Source organism: Nyctereutes procyonoides, unplaced genomic scaffold (genome assembly GCF_905146905.1).
Source record: "Nyctereutes procyonoides isolate TBG_1078 unplaced genomic scaffold, NYPRO_anot_genome, whole genome shotgun sequence".
Classification (NCBI taxonomy): Eukaryota; Metazoa; Chordata; class Mammalia; order Carnivora; family Canidae; genus Nyctereutes; species Nyctereutes procyonoides.
The window spans coordinates 36,875,167-36,897,589 of NW_026575146.1; the positions used below are offsets into that span (position 1 = coordinate 36,875,167).

General features: G+C 44.6%; 1 protein-coding gene and 1 non-coding gene across 2 annotated transcripts in view; both read left to right on the forward strand.

Annotated features, from left to right (window-relative positions):
- The window catches only part of HSD17B3 (hydroxysteroid 17-beta dehydrogenase 3), a 34,285-nt gene extending 17,340 nt beyond the window's left edge, over window positions 1-16,945 (forward strand). The window contains exons 3-11 of the mRNA XM_055310152.1: window positions 2,523-2,598; window positions 4,187-4,294; window positions 5,172-5,239; window positions 6,458-6,493; window positions 9,566-9,600; window positions 10,689-10,770; window positions 11,400-11,465; window positions 12,833-12,982; window positions 16,745-16,945. Coding sequence (XP_055166127.1) covers window positions 2,523-2,598; window positions 4,187-4,294; window positions 5,172-5,239; window positions 6,458-6,493; window positions 9,566-9,600; window positions 10,689-10,770; window positions 11,400-11,465; window positions 12,833-12,982; window positions 16,745-16,945 — 822 coding nt within the window. The remainder of the gene's footprint in view (window positions 1-2,522; window positions 2,599-4,186; window positions 4,295-5,171; window positions 5,240-6,457; window positions 6,494-9,565; window positions 9,601-10,688; window positions 10,771-11,399; window positions 11,466-12,832; window positions 12,983-16,744) is intronic.
- LOC129501070 (U6 spliceosomal RNA) lies at window positions 1,022-1,127 on the forward strand. The gene has a single exon (XR_008662642.1). It is a non-coding gene; the product is annotated as a U6 spliceosomal RNA (small nuclear RNA).
- Window positions 16,946-22,423: the final 5,478 nt, after the last annotated feature.

A 22,423-nucleotide genomic window follows, 5' to 3' on the forward strand; every position in this document is an offset into this window, starting at 1 on the left:
TGTTAAAAAACACAAGACACCTACAAATTTATAAGAAAATGACAACCCAGTAAAAGAATGGGCAAAGTGTATATACTGGTAATTCATAGAAACATACAAAAAACTGGCCAGCCCCACTGATAACTGGAAAAACACAAATTAAAAAAATATAGGGATATAATTTCTTGACCATTAGATTGGGAAATGTTGAAATGGTTGCTAATAAAAAGTACTGGCAGAATATGAAGAAATAGCTATGGTTGTATATTTGGTGGGATCGTTTTAAGGGACAGCATTTTGGCAAACTGTTAAGATATACAAAGCATGCACCCTTTGATACAACAATTCCACTTCTTTGCCTGTGTACTCGAGGAATCAATTCACTTGTATACACAAAGAGTTATAGAGAAAGGGGTTTATTATAGCAATATTGGTAATTGGTAAACTTAAAAGTGACTTAAGTGCTCACCCAAAAGTGAACTATGGAAAACTACGAAGCAATAGAAAAGGATCAAGTGGCTCAGACTGGACTGATGTGGAGACAGATGTGGGATTCATGGAGATAAGACACACCATGAAGGTAAAAATACAATATTTACAATGCCATTTATAGTGTGTGAATGGAAAGAAACCCCACAAAATGAATATTTCTGTATGTACTTATATATGCATGTAGGTGCAGAGAAAAAAGCAAGAGGGTCAAGAGCAGACTAAAGGCGGCCAGAGGCTAGGGGTGGGTAGGGAAGTGGGACTGGGGGGCTTTGGGGACATTGTCTACAATGGGCTTCTCCTCATGTATTTCATAGTATAATTTAATACATTAAAACAGAAAAGTTGTAAATGCTGATGCTTCAACCCTAGACTTTTTTATTTGGATGGTTTAGATGGGAATTGGTTTTTCTTTGACATCTCCCTGGGTGATTTGGAAACCACTGGCTTGAAGATTGAGTTGTTGGCTATTGGAGATCACATATTATAGTGTTTAAATCAGCTTCTTACATGTTTTCTGTAATATATAATTCCATATTAAAATAACGGTACAGCGCTTGCTTTGGCAGCACATATACGGAATCTGGAATGTTGCAGAGAAGATGAGCACAGCCCTGCACAAGGATGACATGCACATTCATGAAACATTCCATATATTTGTTAAGATGTCAATTTTTTTATAATAGATTTATTTTTTATTGGTGTTCAATTTACCAACATACAGAATAACACCCAGTGCTCATCCCGTCAAGTGCCCCCCTCAGTGCCCGTCACCCATTCACCCCCACCCCCTGCCCTCCTCCCCTTCCACCACCCCTAGTTCGTTTCCCAGAGTTAGGAGTCTTTATGTTCTGTCTCCCTTTCTGATATTTCCCACACGTTTCTTCTCCTTTTTATACTATGTGCATTTTATCACAATTAAAAAAATAAAAGTATGAATCACTTCATTAAAACCACAGAGAAAGATTTCAGTAAAGGGCCCCTTTGCCACTAACTCAAATGTCATCAGTCTCTATTTAAATGAATGCTGGTTGTTCATGTTGTCTTCAGGGAAAGCTCTAGCTTTTCTCACCGTGGCAGTTCCAGGTGTGAGGTGTCCCGTCCTGGGCCCTGGGCCTCTTTGCGCTGCCGCTTGGCCCCCTGGTCGGGGCACCATTCACCCTGAAGAGAAGCTCCTCCCTGATCTTGGGGAAGCTGCTGCTTACCCTTGGGTCCTTATTCTGTTTGTTGTCCTGCTGGGGGCCAGAGAACAAGGAGAGAGGAGAAGGCTCTGGCTTCCGATCAGGACGTGGCAGAGTGACCACGAGATGAAGGCCCTTGTGGATAGCAAGCAGCTGAAATGTTCCTGCAGAAATACCACTTTTTCACAGGGGGGTGCTGCCCTTGGCTTGTGATTATAGTATAAAATCTTCCAAATGATGAATTCCAACTTACAGTTGACCCAGACGTTTCTGATGAGAGGGGATTCAGATTGCCGGCCTGTATACAAAAAACACTCAGCCAAGTTCTTGGCACATAATGAACACAAAAGTAAACTACTATTGTCTTGTCACATGTAGCTTGGCCCGTAGCTGTGCTCATAATCCAGAAGCCTTTGCCACATTTAAACCCAGGAGAAGCAGGCACTGGATGCTGAGACCGCGTGGGTGATACTCCAACTCAGCTTTAAAACAAGCCTTTGGGGGTGCCTGGGCGGCTCAGTGGTGGAGCGCCTTTGGCCCAGGGCATGATCCTGGGGTCCTGGGATCAAGTCCCACATCGGGATTCTGCATGGAGCCTGCTTCTCCCTCTGTCTGTGTCTCTGCCTCTCCTTCTGTGCCTCACATGAATAAATAGATAAATTCTTAAGAAAGAAAGAAAAAGAAAGAAAGAAAGAAAGGAAGGAAGGAAGGAAGGAAGGAAGGAAGGAAGGAAGGAAGGAAGAAAGGAAGAAAGAAAGAAGAAAGAAAGAAAGAAAGAAAGAAAGAAAGAAAGAAAGAAAGAAAGAAAGAAACAAGCCTCCCTATCTGCTCATCATCTTTCTCTTTTCTGGTTTTCCCACTTCCCACGCTCAGCTAGCAAGACAAGGACTCAATGTCGTGCTTATCAGCCGGACACTTAAAAAGCTACAGGCCACCGCTGCAGAGATTGGTGAGTGACCCCAAGACATAGGGAGATGTTGGAGGAAGATCTGTCAGCATGCCTGAGGCTGCTCCTGCAGCCTGGGGACTGGCCGATGCGCAGGAAGCTCACTGGACAAAGGGAAGTGCAGGGTATGAAGAGCTTTAGTTCATCAGGGATTCCTTGGCTGAGTGAGGTCTGAACAGACTCATGCTGTAAGTGTCTTCATCTCTAGAATTACTTCTGTTCATCTAGAGGTCCCAGCTGCCTTATTGCTTCTGCTACACCCTTGAAAAGCAGCATCTATGTTTGGGAATTCATTTCCCCATGTCTATGCTTTGTTCCTTGCAGGAAGGTGAGGGACAATGCTTACTGGTGGTTCAGAGATTTTTTAAAAAAGATTTGATCCAGGGCTGCAATGTACAGTTGTGAAGTTTATACACTGCACAGCTCTATTTATATTACAGTGTTTTATTATTATAATTCAGTGTGATGTATTCATAGTTAATAGTTGTATCCGCTTTGGTGTAGTTTATTTTAATCATTAATTATTAATTTAGTGATTCCTAATCTCCTTCACTCAAAGACATGAGTCTTCAGTTATGAAAACTTGTGAAGACTGGGAGAGACTGTCAGAGGACGGCCTTGTGTCCCTGGGGGAGACTTGGGATAGGAGACAGATGTGGGAGGTGTGGGGGCATTGCACCGTGAAGGCTCAGTGCCCTTCATCTAATGAATTCTCCCTTTGTTTCATGTCTGGGTATCATAAGTAACTCTGATCAGGACTAAGACATTCTTCAGTGTTTCCTTCATGATGCTGAAATGTGCTTTTTATTGTCCTCTTGAAAAGCAAGAAGTGCTTTCAGCCTGAAAGCACCTCCCACCCTTCAAACTAAGCCTCAGATCACTTGTCCCAGAAATACTGGGTCTAACCCCAAAGGTGAGCAGGCAGCTGCTGGTGGAGTCGATGTGTTGCTCTTGCATCAGCTGAAAGTTCCCATCCAAGGGCCAGGTCCACATGGGACAGCGGAGTGGCATGGGCTTGGTGGGAATGGAGTGCGGATGTCATTGGGTTAGCTCGCTTCTCTGAGCCTTAGCTTTCTCCTCCTGAAAGTGAGTGTGATGTCCGCTTTATGGGGTTGTAGATAGGATTAAACTAAGACATGGTGCATGTAAGTGCTCTGTGAATGCCAAAGTGTTGGGCAAACACCAGGAGTCACTACATCTGAGCCAAGGGGACTGGTGTGGAGCAAAGGCAGCATCACCCTATGTTCTTACAGTCTCCACACCAGGAGTCGCCCACTTGGGTGTGCGGCAGAGTCACTGGGAGTGCATGCCAACACAGATGGCTGGGCCTAGTCTCGGGGTTTCTGGCTCAGTAGGTCGGGGTGGAGCCTGAGGATCTGTGTTTCTAGCAAGTTCCCAGGGAGGCTGATGCTGTGGTCTGCGGACCCTGCTTCGAGAACCACTTCGGTGCTGGTCACCGTAGTAACTCAGAAATACCAGAAACCACCGCTCACAAATCTTTGAGCACATTATAGGAGCATTGGAAAAGTCCCTGAGCTAGGGAGGAATTAGGATTCCCGTCACTCAAGAATAACTGTTGTCTCTCCTGCAGAGTGCGCTACGGGGAGTAGTGTGAAGATTATACAAGCAGATTTTACCAAAGACAACATCTATGAGTATATTGGAGAAAAACTTAAAGGCTTAGAAATTGGAATTTTAAGTAAGTAAATTGCAAAGTGCTCTGGAATGCATGAAATGAAGATGTTTCAACCTTCCTGATCATATCTTACAATACAAAATGGATTTTTTCCACTAATACTGACATTAATTAGGAGAGTCTCAGAAATACCATCCTAAGAATTAGTTTAGTAAACAAACATTGCTGTGATTGATTTATGAAATAGCAAGTCAGCATAGTTCTTTGAGAATTGACTCTCTTATTCAGAAAACAAGGTAATTTTTTTTCTTAGGTAAGTCCGTGTGTGGGGACTTACAGACAAGTTATTTTATGACCTCATACAGAACACGGTGTCTGTACTGTACTTGGAAGGAAGATTTGATTTCAAAACTTCCTGCTGAATTTTTAAAATAATATTTTTTACTAACAAAAATGTAAACCCTATTATTGCAGGAAAACCAGAAAGAATACATGAGCACATTGAATACTTAGAAATTTCTTAAAATCCCAACAGCCTGAGATCCTGTTTTGGTGCATATCCTTCCAGACACAGACACATACACACATGTTTTCAAAACCAGGATGAAATTTACACAGTATTTCAGAACATTTTTAAAAAACCCTACACCACAAATATTCCCCGTGTCTTCAAACTGCTAGGCAGCTGTGGCGTTGATGGAGCCCCTTGTGTTGCACCATGTGGCTGCTATTAGCGGACAATAGTTTTCCCCCTCAATTTCCTCACTGTTATCGAATCATGTTGCAAAGAACAATCTCGTCCATAAATTTTTTTCTGCATATGTTTCCTTAGGAAAATTGCCAAGGGAAAAAACTGCTGGGATTGAATATAAACAATTTTAAGGCTTTTAATAAATGTTTGCTCCCGGCTCTTCTGACATCTTTGCTTTGCCATTGTCAGTCAACAACGTGGGGATGCTTCCAAACCTCCTCCCGAGCCACTTTCTTGATACAGCAGATGACATCCAGGTAGGCCTGGGCCCTTTTTGGGGTTTCCTCTCTCTGGGGCCTGGGCGGCCTGGCTGGGTAGTCACTAGGGTCTGGGAAGAGTGCATGGGAGATGGTGGAGCTGGAATTCTGTATTGCACATGGATGCCTGTGGCCCTTCCCTTTCTTCACCTTAGTACTTGCATGAAGAGCAGGCAAGGGCACCGCTCTTCACGACCAGCTCTGGAATACCAACACCTTCCTTCTCTGCACCTCAGAATGCACCTGCCCGCTGTCCCGTTTTGTTGGGGTTCTGCATCCTGCTTTAATCTTTTAGGGCTTTGTGTCTGCTAACAAATTGATTTCTGTGGTTCTAAGTGAGAGAAGGCCAGTTCTTTGGCTTTCTTTGTCTTCCCACGTCATGAGATTTCTTTCAACTTTCTGTGAGGCACGTCTGCATTTGGGGGTGTTGCAGGGCCGTGGCTGCCACTGCAGGGCATGTCCTCAAAAGCACTGTTTGCTGACTCTTCCCCAGGCCCTGACTTTGGAAATCATGGCGTTATCCCCATCCTGGACAGGCTGTCCTGGCCCCTGGAGTCCTACCTAACCCCCAAGTCTATCGTGAGGGTGATCAACGCTGGGCGGCTTGGACCCCGCTGCACAGCTTTGCAAAATTCCCCTCTTGGCCACTTGTCTCACCCCATCTAACTCCCTGTTTCTGGCACAAGTCTGTGTCTCTTGATTAAGCAGGCTCCATTCTAGCTTTTCTTTATTTATGTCTGCATTTGTGCCTGCTTCTATTGGTCCCTCCTTTTCTCTCTGTCCATCTTGGGTGATTCTAGTAGTTTCTTTATCTGGCACTTGTAACACAGGACCTCTACCTTATATTATCACTTGCCTTTCTGTTCTCTCCGCTATTGTCTTCTAGGCCCACATAGGCTAACCGCCCTTCTTCCAGATGGAAAGTAAACATCTCCCTTTGATATATTGTGTTCTGAAGGAAAATCCCTAAATTTTGAAGTAAATTCTTAATTAACTTCTGTTCAAGATCAGATTCTCAGAGAATCATAGTGGATGTCAGATGTTCATCGGTTCCAGTGCATGCTTGGTGGGCATCACTTAGGAACCTAATTTCCAGGTGGTGCAAGGGAGGAGCACTGCTCAGACATGCACTTTTGCCCACTTTATGGTTCTTTAGCACTGACTAAGAGAATTTCTTACATCCTCCAGCTAATTGGCAGTTGTGATTTTTTGTTACAGAGTGTCATCCATTGTAACATCACCTCGGTAGTGAAGGTATGTAGTCAATATATGTTCTAAATGCATTAAAATATAGCTGTTGGAATCTAGCAACTCAGGAGAATTGCTTTCTTTCCTGCAGAAGTCTTTGAAATTGAACTGCACTTGACTGAGAGGCCATGTAGTGGTCTTTTAATTGTCTTATTCTGTTTTCATCAAGAAAACAGTGACAAACTTATTCTCCAGAGGATCTGAATGTTATTTTTGCATCCAGTTTTGTCACACATTGGAACATGTTAGGCCTGATGACACTGAAACTTATTCAGGATTTCAGGGCAACTTGAAAAAAAAAATAATGGTTTAGTTTCCTCTAGTTTTAGTCCTTGTTAACAGTGGAAAGTTCAGTCAGTTTGGAAAAATGACAGAAGGCCAGGCTTGGATTTTCTGGACTTCTGATGTTCAATAAATATTTATTGAAGTGAAATTCAAGTTCGTAAGTTCGTATGCATTCTGAGCTCATCTCAACTACTAGTTAGTTGGGCAGTGTAGCTGTTCCTTCCACTCCCTTGAACTCAGATTCTTCATCTGCTGTTCAAAGAGTGTTGGCGGGGGGGGGGGGGGGGGCAGCCCCGGTGGTGCAGCGGTTTAGCGCCGCCTGCAGCCTGGGGTGTGATCCTGGGGACCGGGGATTGAGTCCCACATCGGGCTTCCTGCCTGGAGCCTGCTTCTCCCTCTCCCTGTGCTCTGCCTCTCTCTCTCTCTCTGGGCCTCTCATGAATAAATAAATAAAATCTTTAAAACAAAACAAAAAAGAGTGTTGGATTGAGAGATGTGTCAGGTGCTGATCAGGTTCTTTGATTTGCATCAGCCACATCGGCATTTATAGGCACGACTACCACAAAGCTGTCCTATATTGTGCCTTTGAGAGCATAAGAAAAAGGCACCCCCCTGGGTGGACAATTTGGGAAAAGGTACTGCTTACAAGTGGATAGATGATGCTTTTGTGTGAACACAATGTTTCCCTTTCCTCTGAATGGGGAGAGCTCTTCTCACCGCCTGTGAGCGAACCCTGAGCTTTCAACTGATAGTCACCCCCACAGCTGGACACCTTGCTCAGTATGCAGCATTCACAACTGTGCCTGGTAGCCCTGTGACCGCTCTGGTTTGCAGTAGTGAGTTAGGTATGATCCCTGGTTTCCCAGCACTGGGAGCCCGGTTGGGGAGCAGCAGGTCTCGTCTGTACATAGTGTGGCCTGGCAGAGGAGGCCTGGGTTCCCAAAGGAAAGCAGGTTGCTGTTAACAGGAGAGAGATGAGTGCTGAACAAACCAATGTAAAATTATTTTCAGGTGGGTGAGTTGAGCTGACAAAAACTATTTTTACCATTGATCATTCCTCTGTAAGCATACTGCTATTTTATAGTTTCCTGCTTTGTTTTTATTGGTACATACATTCTTTTTATGCTGAGCAATCAGTAGGTTTTTACAGCCCCAGCTGATGTAATTGTAAGTTTTATGTGTCCAACTGTTGTCTCCTGCCCTACCACTAAAATCTTTCATGTTATTTTACACATTGATCTTTCAGGCTTGGTCCATTTGGTCACAAAATTTCCCAAATGTATTTGACAACCTTCTGACTCCTGTAGCCGAGAATTGCTTTGATTTGTTAAAAAAATTTTTTATATATATATATTGGTAGACACTAATTTCCTTAAATAGCAAAGAAAACCCATTGAAGATTAGCTGTGTAAGTACACTGTGCCTCAGATGGCCATGCTGGTTGGAAGCATGAATAGCATCACTTAGTTACCCCGAAGGAGCCATCTCGAAATAGTCAAGAGCAGGAACATGGGAATGAGTTTGTGTGCAAAGGTAAGGTGGGGTAAGAGACTGAATTTTGGGAGCTTTGAGACAGACGAGAGATTCACAAAGTCCAACGTTGTCTCTTTGTTGGGATCATTCATTCAGTGAGACCAGTGCACTTGTGGGGAGGCATTGAGGTAATGCTGGTGTGCTCCAACAGTGCCCCTGTCATGCCCTTCAGGAGGTGGGCAGAGCCAAGGGCAAGGTGACAGCAGGATCTAGTCCTCATGCTTCTCCTGCCTCCTTCAAAACCCAGTATTTCAGGACGTAGTCTATTGACACTCTGCCCCTGCTGCTGCTCCAGAGCGTGGAAATATTATCTAGAGGGCCCTGGGGTTGGGCTCCAGAGCCTGCCTTATGATGTAGGGACGATGGCGGGGACTGAGCCTACTGAGAAGCTCCTGCAGAGCCCCCAGACAATATGGAAAAATAGGCAAAATATTCAGTCTTCTTTATTTTTCTGTGTCTCCCCATCTGTTTGGATCCTTTCTTCTCAAACCTGCTCTGGAGGGAAGGCCCAATGCCACTCAATTGTACATTTGAGAACATTTCAGTCTGTGGGTTTGCCTCTTCCTTAATTCTTAAAAGGGGTGTCTTGCAATTATGGAGTGAAAAGCTTTTTACTGGGCTATTTAAGCTCCAGAACCAGCAGGGAAGAACTCTTCTGGGGCCAGCAAGTTGGCACATGGGAGGGACTTATCAACACTGCGTACTTCCGATGGACAGACAGACCTGGTCTGTCTATGGAGCTATTTTGCAGGCCAACAGCAAACTGCTTACATGGCTGCTGTTGGATTGAAGAGATATCCTTCTTTAGCTCGTGCCTTGTTTGTGAGATGCTCATGGACACTGGTTAGGTTTCCTGACGTCCCCTCACTTGTGACTCATGGTGAGGTTTATGATGGCCAACCTACTCAGGCCTATCTCCCAGAATGATGAGAATCTGGGGAACCTCAATGTTGATCCCATGGCTGGAAGCCAATTTCCATGAGTTTTCACAGCCCTTATTTTCCAAGAAGACTTTAACTTTATGGGGAAGAAACCAGAGGCCTCTAACAGTGTGCTGTTTATCTAGGTTACCTTTTGTGGGTTGTAGTCAGACTCTAGTGTGGCCAGAATTACCTCCTACAAGTATCAGCAGATTTTCAAGGCCACCTGAGAGATTAAGCTCTTTTCCTGGCTTCCTCCAGCACCTGTTTCCCCAAGCCCCCACCCACTGGATACTCAGCTCCTTTGTCAGAGGGCCTAACTCTATCCCTTCTCTTATAGATGACACAGCTAATTCTGAAACACATGGAATCAAGGTAAGGTCTTTTTTTTTTTTTGAAAAAAGCATGGAGCTGCATGGCCTCCCTGGCTGGGCAGTTAGCTGATCTGGGCACTTGGGACAGAGTGCAGGTGGTGGGGGGGTAGGCTTCATCCAGCTGCAGCTTTAAGCAATGGTAAAACTGTCATGAAGGACATGGAGATTGCAGGAGAAAATGTAACATTCTGGACCAGGCCAGCTTGGCAAACAGATAAGCATATTTGAAGGTCAAGTGTAGCATCTACGGGAGGAAGAGAATAGCTATTTCAGCACACATTGTATTAAAAATATTAACTCATGTTGAACATAAAAAAACTTCAGAGGTTGGCCTGAGATGAAGGCCAGCTCCTGTTATTACTCAAATTCTGTGGTAAAAATTGCCACCTATTGGTATCTCTATTTAGTCCATGGTTTTATTACTCTATTACAACATGCCTTTGGGAACTGGCTTTTCTCATGTGGTATTCATTAAGTGCAAATGGTTGACAGTTTGATCTTTCCTAGAGGAAGAAGGGGCTTGGCCTTATAGTGTAATTTGGGGTTTCTTGGTTTTTCCAGATTGAACTCACCTATTTGGGAAGAATTAAAGTTACCAAATTTGAAAAGGATTAAGTAAGAACCCTGGAGACTCAGGTGTGGGTTCCTGGGTGAGCAGATGATGGACTGTCAAATGCCACCCCAGACAGGATTCTTCACCTGCCATCTGTCCTGGTGTGGGTCACCTCTAGGAGTTAAAAGGGATCTTGAGCTCATGTGGTCCCACTTGAGAAAGAAGGGTCCCTTCTCACTTGATTCTTGTCTGAGCTGAGTGGGTCCCTGGCATTCTGTGGGGGGGATCTTCGCTGTGGCAGAGCTCGTTTCCAGTCCCAAGTCCATGGTGTCCGCAGAGCGCTGGGTGGCATCACCAGTGTCATAATCCAGGCCGTAGGGAAGCACCACTGGCAGTTCTGGGGAGCAGAAGTCGTGGTGCACATCGGAGCTTAGCGAGGAAGGACTCCAGTGGTCCCAGGAGCCCCTTTGCTTTCTCCACAGGATGTGTGGGATCAGGCAGCAACACATTCAGAACTTCACTTCTTTGTTTTTTAGGCAGAAAGGGCTTATCTTGAACATTTCTTCCGGGGTGGCCCTCTTTCCCTGGCCTCTGTACTCCATGTATTCAGCTTCCAAGGTGAGCGCCAGCATGTAGCCCAAATTTCCTTCTCTGCCTTCCCCTGGTTTATCCCAGTTGGCATCTTCACCTGGATGATGGCTCGTCTGGCAAGCTGGGGGGCAGATTTGCCCCAAGGGCAGATGCCCGGGGCCTCTGTGTGCAGGGCTCAGCAGCCCCGTTAGACCAGAGCACTGCCGGGGCTGGTGGAGCCCCTGGCCAGCACCCGGACTAGTGCGGCCCTGGGGCCCCGGGTCCGCTCACCTCCTCGCCCCAACCCTCAGCACTGCTTTCTTGCTGTGGGCAAGACACATGGTAGCTTTCTTTGTCCTGAGGCCCAGCCAGGTGTCCCCAGGCCCTCGTCATAAAAACAAACCCTCAGAGGTGGGGATGTCCTGGGTGAGAAGACAGGCAGGGCTCCTGGGGCAGGGTTGTCTCCATGCGGGGGCGCCTGGCTGGTATTTATCCCGACATGGGTGTTTCTGCTCATTGGTGGGGCTCCTCTCAGGCCGAGAAGTCAAGGCCTGGCTCCCATCAGACCAGCTGCTGTGTCTTAATGGTGGGGCGGGTAGGCTCCCTGCAGGGCTCTGGAATCGAGGAATGATGACAAAGCTACCTCTCCCGTCTGTGTTTTCTCCTTCTTGCTCCAGGCTTTTGTGTGCACGTTTTCCAAGGCACTGCAAGCAGAATACAAAAGGAAAGGGATCATTATCCAGGTGAGGTCAACAGCTCTGGGCCCTTGGGACTAGGAGGTGTGGCTCCCCATGGAGTCTGGGACAGACTGTATGTGCCAGGCCAGGAGGGAGGCTCTGGATGACAGCACATGAGATCCTATGCCCATCCGGGGCAACTGTGCCCCGCAGCTCTCCTCCGTGCCCGGGAGGAGGTAATGAGGGTGAGTGAGCACCAGGACAGAGATGGGGGTCTTGTCTCACCACCCTTTACTCTTTGACCCAGGTATAGGAGATGGGGTTAGCTGGAGGAATTGTGGAGAAGAAACAAAAGAAAACTGAGCAATCCATCCACGTTGGGAAGAGGCGGTGGGGGGGGGGGTGGTAGTGTACTTTGGGAGCTGCTCAGCTGGGATGGGCCACACAGATCCCCACACTGCGGTTCTTGAGCATTTGGGAAGAGGTCCTGGCTTCCCCTTTCACCTATGATGGCAGAGCCATCATGAAGATGCCCTTACCTAACTGGACACAGAGCTGCATTGTCACAGCATCTGTAGGCTGTGTAGTGATGTCGTGAGGTGTCTGTGACATACCTGTGCTTGGTTCAGAAACACAGTTAGATTTAAGTGCTTTCTGGAACCTGGAATAAACAATTTGCAGACATTTTTATTATTGTTTGGGAGAAGTTTTATGACAGACTATTAGAAGTGGAAAAGGTACACTCACAGTTAAATCTTGAAAATTATTGCTGTCTCTACTGATGGTGTTGGATTTGCAGGGCATATTGGGTGATTGTTATTTTTCTTACCACAACAGGAAAGATTGTGAGGTACGTGCCACTCCTGGCTCCTAACTGAAGTATGAAAGTGGGAATCCAAAGAGCTTTAAATTGCTCCAACTTTGGCTCTATGTAATGTGTTAGAAGTAAACTTCTCAGTTAAAGTTGTCAGATAAAATGCAAGACATCCAGTTCAATTTGAATTTCAGATAATAACTTTTTTTTTTTAGTATAAATATATCTGATGCAATCCTTGGGACATACTATACTGAAATTTTTTTCCTTGTTTGTCTGGATTTCAAATTTAGCCATCTTGCATTTTTACAGTTGGTCTGGCAACCATGTTCAAAGGCTTAACTCATGCCCCCAGTCCCTCTGTGTACATTTGAGCCACCTGACGTGTGTGGTCAAGGGCTCAGCTTGACTTAGTGATAAAGGTAAGCCAGAAACCAGGTTTTCTGATTCACAGCCCTATGCCAGTTCTACACTTTTCAGTGCTCCATTGTCAGCTGAGATCCTGAGGCTTTCTGTAGGAAGAACAGAGATGGAAAACCAAGGGGTGGTTACAGTAGGTGTGAATTTCTCAGGGGTGGGCAGATGGCTCCTGTGTGATGGCCTTTATTCCCCATTGTAGGTGTTGACCCCATACGCTATCTCAACCCCAATGACAAAGTACCTAAACACCAACATGATAACCAAGACTGCTGATGAGTTTGTAAAAGAATCACTGAATTATGTCACGATTGGAGATGAAACCTGTGGCTGCTTCGCGCATGAAATCTTGGTAACTGGTAACTTCTTTCCTGAAGCACAGGAGGCGGGTGTGCAGGTTGTCCTAGCAGAGCTCTTCCTTGCCATCACGTCCTCTCGTGGCAAGGATACACAGTAATGTAGCCAGTGAAAGAGCCATTGTGTAGCAAAGGGGAAAAGCTGGAGGCCTGGGTGCTCAGCCCATACATAACCCCCAAGTTGTCAAATATCACCCTTGGCTGCCTCACCTCTTTCCTCAGAAAGTAAGGTGGCTTCCTGAGCTCTTGGGAAGGGCAGACCAAGACACAGGGACCTTCCCTGGGTAGGGATGGGAGTTGATTGCTGCTGTCTTCTCTGGCTCCCTGTGTTAAGAAATCTTTTAGTATCTGGCTCTCCAGGGGGAAAAAAACCCCAAACACTTTGATTTGTAGGGTTTGCTGATTTCCATGCTTTAAATACTGCCCCCATGACTGCTCCCATTGTGTTGTCACTGCCTCTGAGTTTAGGAATGTGCATAGCTGGCTCTTGTGAGCAAGTACAAGCTGGCTTTAGCACAACATGAACTCCATCAAATATGGAAATAAAATTCAGTGGCATATGGTATGCTGCTTTTAGAAGCAATCACAAATGTGAAACAAAGGTAGACTTGACTTTTGCACACTGATACTGAAAACAAACACACACAGTGTCAAAAAATCTTAGACAGATCATTACTTTCCCTACATATGTCAATTTGTCCTCTGCCTCATGTGTTTTTCTGCCATGGGAATTATGTTCCTCCCCCTTCTCTTTCTCTCTCAGAAGGATTTGTGGGTGAATATGCTAAATCTTCCCAAAGAATTCAGTTACTCCCTGGGACTTCTGGACACTACAAGATCTGTATTGTCTTAAAGGATTCCTTGCTACTTTTACTGTAGAACCTCAACAATGTACAGCATTACCAATTTAACATACTATAAAGTGGACGTGCAGAAAGAATATAAGATTTTGATTTTGCCTATGCTGATCTGGTCTTTCTCCAGATTACCACTTGCTGCACGGCAGGAAAATAAATTAATGGAATATCCAATGAGTTTAAATTTAGTTTGACCTGGTATTCTAAACTGGATATTGAGGAAATGTGTTTTTGTCTATTACTTAATGTGTTCAATCTTTCTGGGAGCATCCCTTTTTCCTGCCTTTCTCACTAAGATGGTATCAGGGAGAAGAATCTTCATGACCTCCTGCTGGTCCTTAAGTATGTGTGTCAATGTCCACATCCAGCTGGTGGTTGTGCACCTTGCTGATTGTGGCTATGGGGAGTGATGACCTTTTTTATCCATTTGGCTTGGCCAGTGAACTCCCAGCTACTGATGACTGCAGGGCCCTGAATCTCTGCTACTTCTCTCAAGCAGCCACAGGTCTAAGGTCCTTCTGGAGCTTTGATTCATAAAGGCCCTTTGGCTCTCACTTCTGTATCAGCATCAGCATGGACTTGACTCACACTGGAATGTCAGCACCTCTCTTGCCATGCTGAGATAATGTTCTGTGGTTGTACTCTCGAAGGATGGGGCCAATATCTCTTCCTTTGGCCTCAGTGCCATTCTTATTTATTGATTACATGTTCATATTTTTCACCTGAAACCCCAGCCCCCCACCCCCCTGTCTTCTACCCAGCCTAGGCCCACACAGAGAAGGACACACACCCTCTGGGATGTTGATGGAATCCATCAGTATTTAGAAAATGTTTCTTGAGACTGTAGCCTGGCTTACAAGGTTATCATCTTGCTACATAATGCAATTCTAGAGGTCAAAAGTTGAAAACAATTTTAGCTTTTCTCTTTTGATTTCTTATGCAACAAATCAAATCTCTTCTGGCAAATAGATGCTGAGAACAGACTAGGCAAAAGAGTCTTTATGCTTGTTGAAGCAAAAGAAAAAACAAGGAGAACACACAAATTATTAATGCCAATTTGGAGTTTGCTGGAATTTAGAAAAGATTATTGAATCTAAAGGTATGAGCAATCAAGTAGAATTGACTGGTAAGGGGGATCCCTGGGTGGCTCAGTGGTTTAGCGCCTCCCTTTGGCCCAGGGCGTGATTCTAGAGTCCCAGGATCGAATACTGCATCAGGCGCCCTGCATGGAGCCTGATTCTCTCTCCGCCTGTGTCTCTGCGTCTCTCTCTCTCTCTCTCTGTCTCTGTCTCTCATGAATAAATAAATAAAATATTAAAAAAATATTAAGAAAAAAAGAATTGACTGGTAAGCAAGCAACCCTTGTATTTATTACAAAAGGGCAAGGCAAAAAGACAGCATGCTCTTCACTCCCAAGGAGTTCTGGGACAGGAACTGGGGCTGGAATGGAGCCTCTAATGTAGATACCTGAGGTTACTTTACTTAGTCCTTCTAATAATTTTGTAAGATAGGTCATTTGGCTCCTGTTTACAGTTGAGGAAATAAAAATTCAGAGCTACATCAGCTACCCAAGGCCACTTGATGAGTAACGGTGAAGCTCAGGTTTAAGCTCACCTTTGTCCAATGCCATGCTTCTCCTGGTGTCTTCCACACCCTCCTTATAGATTGGGAGGAGGTAAACAACAATGGGGATGAAAGAAGGGACCTTTTAGAACATTTTCTAGGGACCTGGAATTTTAATTTATTTTCTTTATGGCTGACTTCACTAAGCCAAAACATTTAGTTTAAGGCAAAGCTAATGAAAGCGCTTGATTTTGCTTATTAAAAAGCTCTAAAGAGCAGAAAAATGAAGTCCTTGAGGAAAAAAATTGCATTCACTCATTGACTTGGCTAGAGGAAGAAAGGTTCTATTTTGTTTCCACAGAAGCCATCTTTGGTTCCCTGCTTTGAAATATCTCAATGAATGCAATGATCTGAGAATCTCAGCTGTCTAAAGAATAGGAACACTCCCTGAAAAGCCCACATTTTCCTCTGGTTGAAATTCTGCTGTTTGGTGGGGAGTAGGTAGGTTGAGGAATGTTGGGTGCCCAGGATTACACTATGGACAAAATAATTGCTTCTGGAGGCCTGGACCTGTCTTACAGGACATGGGTATGATTTGAGGGCAAGAAGCCTTCCAATGCCTGTGTCTACTGCGTGATGTGAATCCAACTAAGCATTCATGCCTTGACTTGAAGTCCTCCTCAAAGCTCCCCCCACCTCAGCTTTTCCAAGCAAATACTCCATGTTATGATTTATACTTTGTTATTGTGCCAGGTGATAAAAGCATTTCCAACTGTTTTCTGGAAATTCACTGTAGTAGAACCTTGGTAAAAAGAACCTGAAGACACTGGGAGTTTGAGCACCAGGAAGAAGAGTGCTTGCTGAGAGAAGGAGAAAGGGGAGGAGAGTGTTACTGGAGGCAGAGTTCTCTTAATTTAGAATTCGCTCTGTTCTGATTCTATAGGTGACTGTTTGGTTTCTGAGAAAACCTTGTTTGTTGAGAAAGTTTTTAATTTAGCATGTGCTTAAGGGATTTTGAGACCTAAGTTCAGCAGTCAGAAAAAAATATATATTTTAAAGATTTTATTTATTTATTCATGAGAGACAGGGAGAGAAAGAGAGAGAGAGAGTCAGAGACAGAGGTAGAGGGAGAAGCAGGCTCCATGCAGGGAGCCTGATGTGGGACTCAATCCCGGGTCTCCAGGATCACACCCTGGGCCGAAGGCAGCGCCAAACCTCTGAGCCACCCAGGCTGCCCCAGAAAAATATTTTTAGATGATGAATATACACTGAGATGTTTTGTTCTAACTTGCTTGCTCTTCATTCTTCCACAAACACTCATATTTTTGTCTATTTAAGCGGATCTTCCTGAGCCTGATCCCGTCAAGGGTTTTGTACAGCAGCACGTTCCAGAAGAAATACAAGGACTACCTCAAGCAGAATACTGGCACTATATATAGTCCAAGTGCACTGACATGCTATCCAGCATCATTCTCTTCTCCATGTTCCCTGTTGGCTGCAGAAAATGAAGGAGCAACTCAGCCCCTGCCACTCTCCTGAAGAGGCTGTGTCACATACACAGTCCCAAAATACGACTTTTTATTTTTTTGCCATTTTACTTGAGTCTGGAGATCTTTGGGAATACTGTAGTATAAAAACATGTGTTGTTCAATGGGGTTTTAGGGTTTTGTGTGTGACACGATGAGTGTGTCTAAAGGAGAAACTGGAAGAATTTCTACATGGGATTATAATATAAATGTGCTGAGAAGAAAGCCTTTGATAGTTCGAATATTGAGAATAATTATGCATATAAGCTTTTATAGCTATGCTAAAGAATGTCAGAGGTTACTAAACTTTACCAAGAGTGCTGTAGTTCTAGGGCATCAAAATAAGCTTCTCAGAGACCCAGGAAACTCTAGGGGAATATGTGGGAGCCACAGCTACATCAGGCCAGTTTCTGGGGCCTCCCATTCCAGTTGATGCAAACCAGTTTTATCTATATTTGGGGTTCTATATCAGAGTGTATTCACAAAAATAAAACAGAAAAGCATACATTGATACAAATAGTTCAAAAACCATTGCTCTAATGCAGGAGTTGATATCTGCAGAAATTTAAAGGTCTCCAGCTTTTGGGGTACTGGACTGAGTGCTTTACTTGTTAACACATAGGGGATGGTGTGTTGATGGAAGTACTAGCCTTCAGCATTTGGGGAAGTTGGAGGAGGAGCATACCAGCTGGCGACCCTGTTCTGGCTGACATTGGTTAATCTACCCCGTGCTTCCCCCAACACATCACCATGCTCTAGACATTGAACACTTGGTGGCACTCATCTTTTCTGAGACCATCACTGGCACTTATGAGAAAGAATTTATGTACTGCTGCTCTAGTTATAAAAGGAGTCTGGGAGGTTTGGTTGGAATTTATGGGGCATTTTGCTGTTTTGGGGGAAGCACTGTATAGATAGAACATTTAAAACCTTGGTAAGCTTGGAAATCATGGGCTGATTTTATTAAACCTGCTCTGGGGAAAGGACTGGGACAAGTTGTCCATTCTGAGGTATGGATATCTGTTTAAATTTTCTCAGTTATGGATAACAATAATAACTTCAGTTTCTATGTTACCCATAGATATTGGTTATTTACTGTTATCTTCTCCTCAGCCCCACCTTTCATACTCTGATCTTTGATGTTGGGCTGGGAAATTTCAGACTCAGGTCTTAAGACACTTATGCCAACTGGCTTTGTGTGAGATTCTGCCCATGGGAGGCAAATTTGGGAGAGTAAGAGGAGATTGAAGGGCGAGGAAAACTCCTTCCTGTTTGCATTCTTGTTACTGTCCTTCTGCCTAGGGGACAGCATTTAGCCAGACTCAGCACCAACCTGGAGCCAGCATGTAAGGATGTTAGCACCGGTCCCACGGTGCTGCCTTTAGGGAACTGAGCATTAACCATTGGAACACCCAGTTCCTAAAAACACTACTCCTCTGCTGTTACTGACAACTGACTTACGTAGTATCCTCTTTTTGCTCTTTCAGCCTCCTGACTTTGGTGTTACCAATTCCTTCTCCTATTTTCCTTCTCTTTGAAGTGCTCAGTGTACTTTCTCCCTTTATCACTGGTCCTGACTGAGACTCTCAGTTGATTATCTTGCCTGGTCTGGGATGCAGGCTGGATGGATGGACTCTTTTTTTGACAGTGAAGAATCAGAAACTCCTCATTAGTCAGGGTCCCCAGAGTAAACAGCAGACATGATTAAGCTATTGGAGGAATTATTTGCAAATGTGTGGGAAGGGTGTAGGGAAGTTATTGAAGTTAGTAGAGTGATGCTTTTATAACCCTAAAGCCTAAGGTGGCTGGGAAGGGAGCAATCATAGACCCAATGAGAGAGACAGAGAGAGAGAGGGAACGGAGAGGAAGAAGAGGGAAGGATTAAGAGCAGTATGAGGAGCACTGCCTCAGAGGACCTGTGACCTGTAGCTGAGAAATGCTGCCAGACTGTGACCACACCATAGAGAGGGTGAGAAGAATTGTGATATTGTGATCTATTATAAGAAATATGTATGTCAGGTAGCCCGAGTGGCTCAGTGGTTTAGCGCCGCCTTTGGTCCAGGGCGTGATCCTGGAGACCCGAGATGGAGTTCCACATCGGGCTCCCTGCATGGAGCCTGCTTCTCCCTCTGCCTGTGTCTCTGCCTCTGTGTGTGTGTGTGTCTCTCATGAGTAAATAAAGAAAATCTTAAAAAAAAAAAAAAGAAATATGTATGTCATCTTCATCCCCATTTCTTGGAATTTCCCGGGTGATAAGAGCAGTAAATGTGCCATTTGTTATTCATAACAAGCCCCTTTCAACCACACTTGAGTTTATATTAATGATACGACTTTTGGAAAGCCCCTAAGGATGGGAGCTGGTTGCCAGGGGAACTGACCATGTTATTAGAAGGTTGGAACTTTCAGTATTATTCCTCAACCTTTGGGGAGGGTAGAGAGGATGGAGGTTGAGTTCAATCACCAATGATCAGTAATTTGATCAATCATGCCTATGTAATGAAGGCTATACCAACTTTGGGGTTTGGAGAGCTTCCAGGCTGGTGAACATGTGGAGGTGCTAAGAAGGTGGCATGCCTGCAGAGGTCATGGAAGCTCCACACCTTTACCCATATATCTGGCCCTATGCATCTCTCACATCTAGCTGTTCCTGAGGCATATTCTTTTACAATGAACTGGTAATCTAGTGAGTAGTTTTCCTCAGTTCTGTGAGCCATTTCAGCAAATGACTGAAGCTGAGGAGGGGTCGTGGGGACTTTCAGTTTATAGCCAGTACATTGGTCAGAAGTTCAGGTGACAACCTGGGCTTACAGTAAGCATCCGAAGTGGGAGCAGTCTTATAGGATCTGATGCTCTCTTCAGGTAGAGTGTCAGAATTGAGTTAAATTGTATGACACTCACCTGGTGTCTGAGAATGGCTTGGTGTTGGGAAAACGTCTCTACACATTTGATGACCAGAATTATTGAGAGTGTTGAGGGGAGAAATAAGAGCATTTTTCCTTTGCAGGACTAAATTTCATTCTTCTCAATTTCATTCTGCTGTCCTCTGGGTCTCTTGCTGGTGCCTCTCACTGGTCATCTAACTGGAAGCTAGCTCACGATGTACTTCATAAGGTTAATCTCCTGAGACACCAGGTTGGGGATTGGGGGAAGAACCGAGATTGGATTTGGAGAGATGGGATGCAACATAACACCCAACACCCATATATTAAGTGCTTTTCTCAAAGTCATACACCACTAATAGTTGGTAGCTCCTGAATTAGGACACTGGGCTTGTGCCTATACTCTATGTTTCGAAAGAGGTGATACTTTAAACCCAAAGAATAAGTATCTTATTGTAGAATTCAAGATTTCAGCAAAGTAGGAGCTATTTCACAGACATTAAAGCCTAATCTACTTAAACATGAGACAATCATGCTTGCTAGCATTTCAGTTATTATTGCCATGTAACAAGTGATCCCCCAACTTAGTGGCATAAAATGACAACCATTTTCTTGTGCTCACAGATTTTGTGGGTCAAAAAGGGCACAGATTTTGTGGGATGGTTGGTTTTACCCCATGATATCTTGGGGCTTGGCTGGGAAGACTCCAAGACTGGAAATGAGTCAGCCTCTGGAGCTGGAAGCATCTGAATGATTGCTTATTTACGTGTCTGGCAACTGATGGCAGTTACTGCCTGGGACCCCACTGGGGCTTCTGGATGGAAACCTGTACACAGCCCCTCTATGTTCTGTTTGGTTTTACTCGCAGCATTGTCATCTGGGTTTCCAGAATGAGCAACCCTGGGACCCCTGGGTGGCTCAGTGGTTGAGCGCCTGCCTTTGGCTCAGGTTGTGATCCCAGGGTCCTGGGATCGAGTCCCACATCAGGCTCCCTGTAGGGAGCCTGCTTCTCCCTCTGCTTATGTCTCTGCCTCTCTCTGTGTGTTTCTCATGAATAAATAAATAAAATCTTAAAAAAAAAAAAAGAATGAGCATCCCTAGGAAAACTAGGAGGAAGTCATACTGTCTTATATGACTAGACTTGAAGTCACATGATATTCTCAAGCCCTCCCAGATTCAGAGGAAAGGAACACAATGCCCAACTCCTGATGGAAGTACCATGTGTAATAAGGAATACTGCTGTGGCCATCTTTAAAAAATACAATGAATCATACTCATTAATCTTACAATGAGTGTTGTCCTAGCATGGATCATGAGGAATTACTTGGCATTTCAACTATTGATGGAGCCACTTACAAAAAGGTAGACATTATGTTCTTCATACATCCAACCCTAGTAAATTTGCCTTTGGGAAGGATCTTCCACAACTTGCAGCTTAGGTGAGCAAAAGAATGTGCGTCAGCATACACAACCTAGGGCAGATTTTAGGTACAGTTTTTAGTTGTGTAATATGTGGGTTTATCCAGTGTACTAATCCTGGGTTGATTTGAATGATTGTCTAGCAAGCTTTATGAGGGCCTTTATTTTGTTTTATATTTAAAAGAGATTTACTTATTTATTATTTGAGAAGGGGAGGGCAGAGGGAAAGCATCTGCAACAGATTCTCTCATGAGTGCAGAGCCAGCAACGGGTTCAATCTCACCACCCTGAGATCACGACCGAAATCAAGAATTGGGCAGTTAACCAACTGAGCCACTCAGGTGCCCCAGGAGCCTTTAAATTAAAAGCGGATTTCCTCATAGGAAAGGCCCCAACATATTGAATTAAAGTGAGGGTAAAAGATCTTTATCCAGTAACTACTAGCACAAGAAACTGGCAGACATTTGTTTAGTACTAATAATGAGTCGGGGACGATGTAAATCCTCATGACAACTTAGGAAGTAGGAACTATTATTATTACCTTCATTTTACAGATGAGGAAATGAAGACACAGAGAGATTGAATAATGCCCATAGGTTCACCTGACCAGTGAATGGTAGAGCTGGGGGTCGAACACGGGTCATCTTCCAGGCCATGGTCCTTACTCACCTGGGATAAGGTTTTTTAATTGGGCTCAAGAGCAAAGGGTGAGCACTATTCGCCAACACTGCATTTTCACTAACACACATTGCAGAGAGAGGGGAGCAATCAGGCTTTGCAGCCAAGCCCACGCACCTCAATTTCAACACTGACCACTTTCCAAATTTACCATCGTCTGGGAATCATTTGGGAAGAGGGAGGCTCGCCAAATTTCTCTGAACTTTTGTTTCCGCTGAGCAGTCCTGGGCTCTTGCCTCTTGCCTGATTCTCTTCTTGTTCGGAGGGCTTGGAACCCAAAGGAACAGTACAAGCAGCTGGTCGTTTGATAGAAGGATTCACTTTGTGTTCTTCCGGCCTTCCATCTGTCTACCTCCCAGGATGCCAGAGCCTGGAGAATCCCTCTGACAACACTTGGAGCAAGAAAATGAGGTGATTATGGGTTGCTGCTCTGAAAAAACTTGGGAGCTGTTGATAGGGCAGCTCCCTGGGGCATCATCCATGTCCTGCTCTTGTGGGATGGGAACCAGAATGCC